The 11793-nt window shown below is 34.8% G+C and overlaps 1 protein-coding gene across 1 annotated transcript; it reads right to left on the reverse strand.

The window, feature by feature from the left end:
• Positions 1 to 325: 325 nt before the first annotated feature.
• LOC149512933 (uncharacterized) lies at positions 326 to 718 on the reverse strand. Its single transcript, XM_089751117.1, has one exon. The coding sequence runs from the start codon at positions 716 to 718 to the stop codon at positions 326 to 328; it is 393 nt and encodes a 130-aa protein (XP_089607243.1).
• Between the last annotated feature and the right edge of the window lie 11075 nt (positions 719 to 11793).

Genomic DNA, 11793 nt, shown 5'->3' on the forward strand with positions numbered 1-11793 from the left:
TCTCGAGCTTCATTTTCATTCGAGTTACCTTTTTAGGTTTTCAGCTTAAATGACACCTTTTGATTCGAACCGCCCTTTTCAGGTTTTCAATCTGAATTGCTTCCTTCTTTTTTTGTCTATTTTTTCTCTCTTTTTTGTATTTTTTCTTTTTTTTAAGTAAAATATTTCTTGACAGTGTCCGAATTTATAGGATTTGGTAATTCATCACTGTCCATTTCTGCAAGGATCAGAGCTCCACCAAAAAAAGCCTTTTTTACCATATATGGATCTTCTCAATTAGGTATCCATTTTCCTCTATTGTCATGTTAACATGGCAAAATCCTTTTCAAAACCAATTCGCCCTCGCGAAAGCATCGGGGTCGTATCCTTTTGCATGTGCTCGCATGATTCTTTTTTGATACATTTGTCCATAACTAAATGCTGAGAGCCTTTTTTCTTCAATAAGATTCAGTTCCCCGAAATGATCCTGAGCCCATTCCGTCTCATCCAATTTTGTTTCCATCAACACCCTCAGAGAAGGAATTTTCACCTCAATCGACAATACATATTCCATCCCATACACTAGTGAAAATGAGGTGGCCCCTGTAGAGGTTCGGATTAATGTTCTATAGGCAAGCAAAGCAAAAAGCAACTTTTCATGCCAATCCTTATATGTGTCAGTCATTTTTTCCAGTATTCTCTTGATGTTTTTATTCACAGCTTCCACTGCACCATTCATTTTTGGACGATATGGTGCTGAATGATGATGCTTGATCTTAAACTGTGCACACAATTTTTTTTATCATTTTATTGTTCAAATTGTTAGCATTATCTGAAATGATCCTTTTCAGGATCTCATACCAATATATTATCTCTTTTTTTATAAATCTACACACCACTGATCGCGTAATACTAGCATACGAAGCTGCTTCTATTCATTTTGTAAAGTAATCGATTATCACAAAGATAAATCGATGCCCATTTGAAGCTTTTGAGGTTATGGGTCCGATCACATCCATTCCTCACATGGAGAAAGGCCATGGTGGTGCCAAGACGTGTAGCGAGACTGAAGGGGAATGAATTTTATCTACACAAGTTTGACATTTGTGACACTTCCTAGCATAACTGATGCAATCATTTTCTATTGTAAACTAGTAGTAACCAGCTCTCATGATCTGTTTGGCCATCATATGCCCATTAGCATGTGTTCCACAAATTTTTTCGTGTACTTCTTCAAGTATTATTCTTGCTTCCACAGCATCGACGCACCTTAGCAAAATCTGATCTCGACTCTTTTTATACAGGATTTCTCCATCAAGCATAAAAACCTACTGCTAATCTTCAAATGATCCTCTTATCATTTTTTGAAGCCTGCTCTGGGTAATTTTGACACTTGATATATTGTACAATGTCATAGTACCATGGTTATCGATCTACCTCTTCTTTCACGTTTGAATAGTGGGTTGGTGAAATTTTCATTTGTACTCTAATGGACTGAATTCCCGTACTATTATTTAATCTGAACATTGCTGCCAAAGTAGTCAAGGCATCAGCAATCTGATTTTTTTCTCGGGGAACATGTTGAAATTGGATCTCTTTAAAATGTTTCATCAAGCTAGTAATATGCTTTTGATATAACACTAATTTTGGGTCCCTGGTCTCCCATTCACCTTTTAGTTGATAAATTACTAATGTTGAATCCCCATATACTTCTAGTGTTCTAATCTTTTTTTCAATGGCCATCTGTAACCCCATGACGTATGCTTCATATTCAGTAACATTATTTGTGTAGTTGAAATCTAACCTTACAGTACAAGGGTAGTAATTCTCTTCTGGAGATATTAGCACTGCTCCAATGCCATGCCCCATTATATTGGATGCCCCATCAAAAAATATTTTTCATACTTCTCTTATAGGTTTTTTTATCTTCATCTTGCAATATTGCCATCAAATCTTCATCTGAAAACTCAAACTTCATAGGTTCATAATCTTTTATAGTTCAATCGATAAGAAAATCAGTAATTACACTCCTTTTTGTGGATTTGTGTTACATACACAATATCATATTCTGAGAGCATGACCTGCCATTTCGTTAGCCTGTCTGATAAAAATGGTTTTTTAAAAATGTACTTGAGGGGATCTAATTTCAATATTAGCCAAGTTGTATGGTAGAGCATGTATTGTCTAAGTCTACGAGTAGTCTAAGCTAGAGCATAATATATTTTTTCTATTTGAGGGTACTTGGCCTCGTACTTCGTAAACTTTTTACTCAAATAATAGATAGCATGCTCTTTCTTGCTATTTTCATCTCTTTGCCTCAATAAACATCCCATTGAATTTTCTTGAACCGTTTGTAACTAGTACAACCAACATCGGTGGGCTTATCAAATACTCTCTAGTCTTTTCAAATGCATTTTGGCATTATTCATTCCATTCACTAGAATTATTATTGTGAAGTAACCTGAAGATTAGAACACATTTCGAGGTAAGTTGGGATATTAAATGAGAAATATAATTCAATCACCCTAAAAAGCCTCTCACCTCCCTTTGCGTGCATGGTGTTGACAATTCTTGAATGGCTCGAATTTGAACAGGGTCTACTTCTATACCTCTTTCACCAACTATAAACCCTAACAATTTTCTAGATTTAACACCAAATGTGCATTTGGCTGGATTCAGCTTGAGTTGGTGTCTCCGTAATCTTTCAAAAAGCTTTCTGAGATTAACAACATGATATTCCCCTTCTTGAGACTTAGCTATCATATCATCAACATATACCTCTATCTCCTTATGCATCATATCATGAAAGAGAGTGACCATCCCCTTTTGATATGTGGCATCAGCATTCTTTAGCCCAAAAGGTATAACTTTATAGCAAAAAGTGCCCCACATTGTCACAACTGTAGTTTTTTCTATATCTTCATGAGCCATTTTGATCTGATTGTAACCAGAGAACCCATCCATGAATGAAAAAGTGGAGTGCTTAGCAGTGTTATCCACAAAGGTATCAATATGTGGTAATGGAAAATTATCCTTTGGGCTAGCCCTATTTAAATCTTGATAGTCCACACACATTCTAACTTTTCCATCTTTCTTGGAAACTGGGATTATATTGGCTACCCACTCAGGGTACTTGGCTACTTCTAAGAAACCAACGTCAAATTACTTTTTTACTTCTTTTTTTATCTTCAGTAACATTTTTGGCTTCATGCGTCTCAACTTCTGCTGTACTGGTTGGCATTCTAGTTTTAAAGGTAACTTATGCTCAACGACCTCTATGCTAAGTCCTGACACATCCTGGTAAGACCATGCAAATACATCCATGTACTCTCACAGTAGATTCACCAACTTTTTCTTTTCAATCGGTGATAGTGAAGTAACGATCCTAACTTCTTTCTTATTATCACCATCTTCCAAATTTAATGGGTCAGTTGATTCCTGATGAGGTTTTATAATTTTTTTCTCTTATTCCATCCATTTCAATAGATTATGAGGTAAATCATAGTCTTCTAAATTAACATCGTTATCAAGCTCGTTAATGTGAGTCAAATTTTCAAAATCAAACCCGGTGTTATTGCCTTGGTCATCCATAATGTTCATTATTAGAAAACCTAAAAATGGGAGTAATCACAAAGAAATATATATTGATCTTGGCAAGGGCAAAGAGAATGGTAATGAAAGAAAAGAAAAATGAAAAATAGAGAACATGGTATAAGGGAAATGCATTGCATTCATCATTTTATTAAGACAATGAAAATAAGCCCATACATTTCTTTTGCATGCTCTTGGGCAGAAGCAATTGGAATTTTCGAGTTAAAAGGTTCAAGGATAACAAAATGGTACACCATTCTTAGGTCTCTTAACCTAAAAAGATCTCTTCATTCTGCATGACTCTTTTTTACTCCAATTTGAAATCGAGAAAAGACTTCCTCCAATCCTACTATCGGTTCCCTTTGTTTGACCTCTGTTGATCTAGGATAGACATATCCGTCTGAATGAAATGTTTCATACAAATAAGGGAATACTAACTTTTCATCAATCAAATTTTGCCCTTTGAGGCGTGCCATTCTCTTTTCTTTCTTCTTCGGCATTACATTCTTTTTGTCAGCAGCTGTAGGCTTATAGTCTAAGCCCCATCTTTCTTTATTTTCAACCAAGCATAGTGCTCTTATGATTCTTTGTAGAGCTTTCTTTAAGCTTTGCCCGGCTCGTCAACCTTTGCCAACAGTCTACTTGATCACCATATTCTTAGCTTTCGACAATTGAAGGATCGGTATCCTTGACCCTTTCTTATGTAAGTAACGTTTGCTACTTCAAAAGCTCTGAAAGAACATTCGATCGTTTCTTCTGCTACCTCAATGTAGGGAATTGTTAAGGTCTTTATTACTAATAAATCTTCATCACCATCCACACAGACTTGTTTTCCTTCTATGATGAATTTTACCTTCTGATGTAGAGATAAAGGTATAATTCCAGTCATGTGATCCAAGGTCTTCCAAGTAGACAACTATATGCAGAAGTTATGTCCATTACTTGAAATATGATGTTGAATGTACAAGGATCGATTTGTAATGGGATCGTTATATCACCAATTACCTTTCTTCATGTCTCACCAAATGCTCTTATAATCATATGGCTATTTCGCATGTGAGAGGGATCCACTGGAAGCTTTGACAATGTTGTTAGAGGCATAACATTAATGATCCATTATCAATCAGCACTTTGGCCATAGTGTGAGACTTGCACTTGACAGTAACATGTAAAGCTTTAACATTACCACGTCCTTCCGAAGGTATTTCATTATCATTAAAAATGATGAAATTCAAGGCTATAATATTCCCAACCATGTGATCTACCTTTTCAACAGAAATGTTATGCTCGACATAAGCTTGGTTGAACACTTTTAGCAAAGCGTTCCTATGTGAATCAGAATTCAATAGTAATGACAGTAAGAAAATACGAGCTGACAGTTTATTTAGTTGGTCAACCACACTGTACTCATTGTGTTTAATGATCTTTAAAAACTCACAAGCTTTTTTTTCTGACACCGATTTGTTAACTTGCATTTTCGAGCTTACCACAAGTTGAAAATCTTGGCTTTCCCTTATGTCTTCTTCTCCTATCTTGCCTTTCTTTTTTTTGGCTTTTTCTGACATTTCAGGAGTGTAAATTCGATCACTTCAGGTCATTCCTCCTATTCTCGCTATGTTGGCAGTATTCTTCATACTTAGATTATTCAAGGTCATATTTGGCCCTCGCATCACCATATAATAATCATATCTCCATGAGACTGCTTTGTTGATTTGGTAAGAGAATGGACTAGGGACATAAATGGTCATTGGTGTCCTAGAAAAGGAGATGGTTTTCTTAGTTAGGGGCTTTAGTTTCTCATCATAGTAGACAGTGAGAGGTTTAAGGATAAAAGTTTGCCAGGACGATCATCACCTACTGCATTTACACTATTTCCATCACATTCATCATAAAACTCAATGATGGCCTTATCCATCAAGCTCTATAATATTCGTTTAAAGTCCTCACAACCTTGGATCGAATGTCCAACCGATCCTCCATGGTACTTGCAAGAATGGTCGGGGTCTCCATGACTTCCATTGTTATCCAAAAACAACAATTGAATCATACTCACCTCACATAAACAGTCATACACCCATTCAAAAGGAGTTTTTATTTCATCCACACCTCTTTTGATTTTCACATCTTTTTCCTTATCCACCATATTAATTTTTCCTTCGGTGTGATCTAGCAAAAAGTTTTCAGTAACACTTGGCTTGAATTTGGTGTCCAAAAGAATTTGGTGTCGAAAGTTAAAAGGCCATCATTTATCAAACTCTGCATCTTATGTTTAAGTGTTGTACAATTTTTAGTAGAGTGTCTTGTAACACCATAATGATAATCGTACTTAGCGTTAGGGTTATACCAACTCGAGTAAGGTGGCTTTAATGATTTTATGTAGGAAGGAGTGATAAGATGACCTCTTACCAACTGAGAGTACAAATCGATATAAGACATAAAAATTAGATAAAAATGAGATCTTTCCCGATTGTTATTATTTTATGGGGTTCTTTGATTGTTGTTTAGATGGATTGGTTAGGCAAATGGTCTAGTTGAAGGTGCAGAGGTGTAATTGGATGGCTGAGGGCTAAAGCTTGGTTTGGGTAATGGTTGTCGGGGTACTCGGTAATGATATGGCTATTGAGAAATTTGGTTAACGATAGGGTAGTAAGAAGGGTATGGAGGGCTTATATTATATGGGACAGAAGGATGATGCAAGAGATTTCTATGAGTAACAGCATATGTCTCCTGCTCTTTCTTTTTTGAACTTCTTGTTTTCTTTTCGGGCCCTTCAATTTTGCCACTTTTGATAGCACTTTCTATCATTTCTCCTGAAATTACTATGTCAGAGAAGTTTTTCGTGGCATATCCTACCAACTTATCATAGTATGAAGCTTTCAATGTATTGATAAATAGCACAGTTATCTTTTTTTTCAGTCAATGGTGGTTGGACTTGAGTTACCGTATCTCTCCATCAATGTGCATATTCCCTGAAGGTTTTCATTGATTTCTTTTCCATATTTTGTAGTGACAACCTATCAGGGGTTGTATCCAAGACATGCTTATACTGAGCAAGAAAAACTTTGGTCAAGTCTTTCCACAAGCAAATTTTGCTCTGATCTAACTGTACGTACCATTTTGTTGCTAAACCAGTCAAATTATCTTGGAAATAGTGTATCAAAAGTTTATCATTATGGGTATGACCCATCATCTTTCTACAAAATATGGTAATATGAGTGGAAAGACACTTTGTTTCATCATTTTTCTCAAAATTTGAGGTCTTAAATTTTGGTGGGATAACCAAGTCAGGCACTAGGCTTAGCTCATTGGTGTCAACAACCCCATAAATGTCATTACCTTCAACTGCTTTAAGCCTCTCTTCAAGTTGGTCATACTTGTTTTGTATTTCTAAGTTTATAATAGGCTCCAACATTTCACAAGACTTCTCCTATTCAACAGGGTCATCAAGATTTGGCACCATGATAGGATCAACTGGGATAGGTCCCGAGTTAACATTTAAGTGGGTCGGTTGTTGACTTACAGAATGGTTGACATATGGGTATGGTTGTGCACTTAGTGGCTGTATGTGTATACCTCAAGGGACTTGAGCCTGAGCCTGAGATGGAGTGAATCCCAAAAGGTATAATGGCTTTTCTATAGTAACCTCATCTCCTGTCTTTAACACACCAGCGACTCTTTTTCCTTTCATTAAACCAAGCAACAGTTGTCTTAATTCAACCATTTATGCTTCGATGCTTTGTTGTATTTTCATCATTCTTTCTCGTATCTCTTTCTGTGCCTTTTTGACCCTTTCAAATCTGGCTGTATTCTCTTCTTCCATAGCTCGAGTCTGAGAATGAGTATTATATCTATGCGAAATTGATGAATTTTGATTCCTCGGCTTTGCTATCTTTAACCTTAGTTTATTAACCATGAATTAGATCACATGATATAGTGTCATTGATATTGTTGTTAGTATTTATATTTATGAAAATGCATGGATGAAATGAATGAAATGTAAATTAGGGCATTGTCTTGGATCGATTAAAACAAACAAAAAGAAACTTTCATTAACCATGGGAGTCTTTATGCATCATCCGATCATTCTTGCATTAAAGCCATAAAAACATTTGATTTGAGCATATTGCTCCCTAGCTTCATACAAAAAGTGCAATAATCTTTGACTGTGGCTTTGGGTTGGTACAATCTCCCATTCTACTGCTTCCATCTTTTCAACCATGTTGCTTGCTTTTTGAACAGCCTTATAGATTTGAGCAATCAGATGTTCGATGTATTGTTGCCTCCCTAAACTTTTTGCTCTCCATATCTCTCTAGCATCCACCTCTATATTGCAAGTACGAGCCCAATAATCCTCTCTCTCTTACCATTCAATCAAAATCTTTTCTATATAACTCTGATTGCTTTTCAATTGAAGCTTCAAGCTCATTAATTCATGCTCTAAGGCTTTTTTCTCACTTTGCAAATCAGAGTTCTTGTTTTGTTCCCTCTTTAGTTCAGCTTTTAGCTTCTCACTTTTTCTTTAGTGCCTTGCTACCTTTTCAGAAGCTCCTGAAAGTTTTTCTTTCCATTCATGTTGTTCTTTGGTGAGTACAGAGATCATTTCTTTGTTCTCTTAAGCTCTATTTTTCCAATACTCTACCATATCTCGTAGTTTTTTCATATCCTTCTTGGATCCCTTCAAAGGTTTACTATCTAACTTTAGTTTCTTATTTTCTTGATGCAGATTTTACAGATCTTCTTTCAATACTTTTTGTTCTTTGGTCAGTTTCTGTATTGCATCATCTTTCATCATTAAATCATATCTCAATTAGTTAACCTGATCCATCATAACCATCTTCTTTTTTTCTAACCTCTTTTTTCAATCTCAAACTCTTGTTGGACGATCTCAAAAGTCGACAATACCGGTACTGAAATAAGAGCTGATAATTTTTTTGAAACATCAGTTGGTAGAGGCCTAATTTCGTTAACCTTTTTCATCCTTCAGGCAAGGTAACCTTTTACAACATTATTTACAAATCTAGCTGGACTCATTCGGTTTACTTGCTTCCATGCTTGGATGATTTCACAAACCCTTTTCACGTAACTAGGTGTCCCATAACTAAACTCGAGTGAACTGAGTTTATAAGTCATAGGGATAAACTGCCATGAGTTATATTATCTTTGAACCATAAGGGGCACGTAACTCACTGCCCCCCATATTTCTAACAAAGGTACCCATGACTCATCTCCACAACTATACAAGATGGCTATAAGAATCATCCATGGTGCCCTCCATGTTACATCCTTATTAGTGAGTTCCAGAAAGAATGACATCCACTGACCTTTTGTCCAATCCCTTCTCTATTATTTGGCAACAAACTCCTTGATGGGAATGAAATGAATAGAAAATACCGAAATAATATCTTTTTTTCCCCAAAAATGACTTTTGAGCTAAACAAAAAGTAGCTGAACATACCCTATAAATCGCCTTTCACCCTTCTTTCTACAAAAATTATGTGATCTAACAACCTCTGCCAAAATAGTCAGTGAAAGATTTATACCTTTATCCAATTGCTTAAAAAAGTCAACCATTGATGCTTCTATATGTCCTAACACTTTAGGGAATATCATCAATCCATGCATGGCCAAAGCAAACACATCCAACCCCTGATCAGTATCAATATATTTTTTTATATACTCAAGCAGAAAAGTTGATGGAATAGTTTCAACCCCATTCTTTTCTTTCTTATGCTTGTCTATCTCTTTAATCCCTACTTTCATGATCTTGGCTAATTTTTTTCTATATCCGATAATTTTATGCTTTTTTCAATAGATCTTATCTTGATTTGTAGACTCTATCCAGAGTAAGGATGAATATTCTTTGTTCGTGGGGGCCAAGTCTTCTTGGTTGAATACAAAGTATTGATAAGATGGATCTCAGAATTGTATTGTGGCTCTCACCAACTGTTCATCAACCTTCATTGACATAAACAGTGCCACATCCCCGTATTTCTTGGAAAAAGATTCCTTTGTTTCTGTTCTCCACTGTTTCCAAATAGCTTCCAATTCTAATATATTATTCTGATTGAGATCCATATGCACTGACTATGGTAGCATCGATATGTGACCATCTACTAAGCAATCTCCTTCTTTCCCTTGAGTATTTTTTGAATGGCTCTTGACCTCTAAGTAACTCTTACACATTGATGACATCTTTTAAGTTTTTTAAAAATTTTTCTTGTTAAAGATTGGTCCAAAACAATACCTTCTAGAAATATGGTACCTATATGATGCATGCAACAAAATTGAAGTCAACAAAAGAATTAAGCAAATCAATAATGTAAATAAAACAAATAAATAAAAATGACTAAATGAATGAATAAGCATAACATGCATCATAATAGAATATACATAGTGTCTTAATTTAGGTAATTTTCTTGTAAAAGGGACAGCATGGCTCTATCCTAAAGTTGGACCTTACAGCTCACTATATGCCGGGTTAAGATTTATGTGTCTAAAGGTTCTTAAACTATTCCTCACATCATCGTCTGTTATAGACTAGTAAGACTCCCCGGTCTTCACCCATTACAGGCTAGTAACGAAATGGGTTCAATTTGACTGGAAGTGTTTCGCTAGCAAATACGAAGGTTATCACCTCACGAGAACGTAGCTATTTTGCTTCCTCCTTAGAGGGATGAAGCCCGGGTCTAGAGCTCATGCATGAATATGCAAAGTGTGTGCAAAATAATGTATCAATCAAAATACCATAAACACAAAATTAAAATAAAATAATAACTAACATACAATTTATCTTATTCATTAACGCATATTTTTTTGAAAAATCAAAATAAAGTAGATTAAATGAAATTTCAAATAAAACCAATTAACTCCAAAAATTTTTAATAACGCATAATTAAAAGTTTTAGCTTGACTCTCAAATTAAGATCTCCAGCGGAGTCGCCAAGCTATCATAACAATTTTTGGACCGCCAGACGTAATGGGTTTTAAAATCGAAAAAAATAAAAAGGAGTCGCCACCAATTTTTGTTAGGGTGTGATTGGCCACCCAAAAGTTTACCTTTTTAATAAAACTATAAAAACGGGTTTAAAGTATATCAAAAAGATAAATTTTGGTCTACAAAAAAATCAAGTTGGGTCCAGGAGTCGGTTACATGTGGGGAAGAATTAGCTCCCCCACAATGCTCATAAATTGGTACCATTTAATTATGCGCTATTCTCAGTGTTGGATAAAAATAGTTTTGACTTGAAATTTAATACTAATTCCCTTCGTTTTAAAAAATATTTTTGCTAAAGTTTTTATTTAGAAATATTGAGAAAATTTTAAAGTTAAAGAATTATCTTAAAATTCTCCAACATCTAGGTAGAATTTAAAATAACTCTTTTCGCTTAAGATTTAACACAACAATCCTTAAAATGAAATAACACTCTTTATAGAAAATTATTGGTGACTCTCCAACATCTAGGCAGAGTACCAATAATTATTTCTTTCGGAATATTTTTTTTTTATTTTATAATATCAAAAAAAAATTTTAAATGTATTCTTTTTTATTATAAAATATTTTATTACCAAGTAGTAAATAAAAATTAAAAACAGGATAATACAAATAATCTCTAATAATAATATGCTAACGTATGTATGCCAATGAATGTTATGTAGGATAAGATGCAATTTTAAAGTTGGATTCTTAAGTATAATGAGACCACCCCGATTCTCTAACATCTAGGCAGAGCTTATGTGCGACTGTTTATATTTAAGATCTTAATTTACTGTTGTACTTTTTATTTATTAATCTTATTATTAATGCGAATTAAGAAATCATGTGAAAAGACTCAACAAAGTAAAATTTCCTAAATACGCCATCATCTAGGCGGCATTCGAGAATAAATTGCTTCAAATGGAATTTTCACACATGTCCTTAAGATTTTTAAGATGTTTTGAGTAAGGGCTTGAGTAGAGGTTTTAAAGATTAAGGTTTCAAGATTTTGAAGATTCAGATTTTAAGGGTTTAGATTTAAGTTTTGAGGGTTTTAGGGTTCGATTTTAAGGTCTAGAAGGTTTAAGATTTTGATTTTAGAGTTTGAAGATTTTAGGGTTTCGGTTTTGAAATTTGAGGTTTGGGGTTTTGATTTAAGGGTTTGGATTTTAGGGGTTTGGATTTAAGAGTTTAAAGGTTTGGGACTTCAGATTTTAGGAGGTTTTGGATTTTAGAGGTTTTGAATTTTA

The sequence above is a fragment of the Durio zibethinus genome, chromosome 21 (genome assembly GCF_047325235.1).
Source record: "Durio zibethinus cultivar Kanyao isolate XHJ-2024 chromosome 21, ASM4732523v1, whole genome shotgun sequence".
Lineage (NCBI taxonomy): Eukaryota > Viridiplantae > Streptophyta > Magnoliopsida > Malvales > Malvaceae > Durio > Durio zibethinus.

Bases quoted from the DNA above. Each gene is read 5' to 3' on its own strand.
- LOC149512933 (XM_089751117.1), bottom strand. From the start codon at position 718: ATGAATGGTGCAGTGGAAGCTGTGAATAAAAACATCAAGAGAATACTG.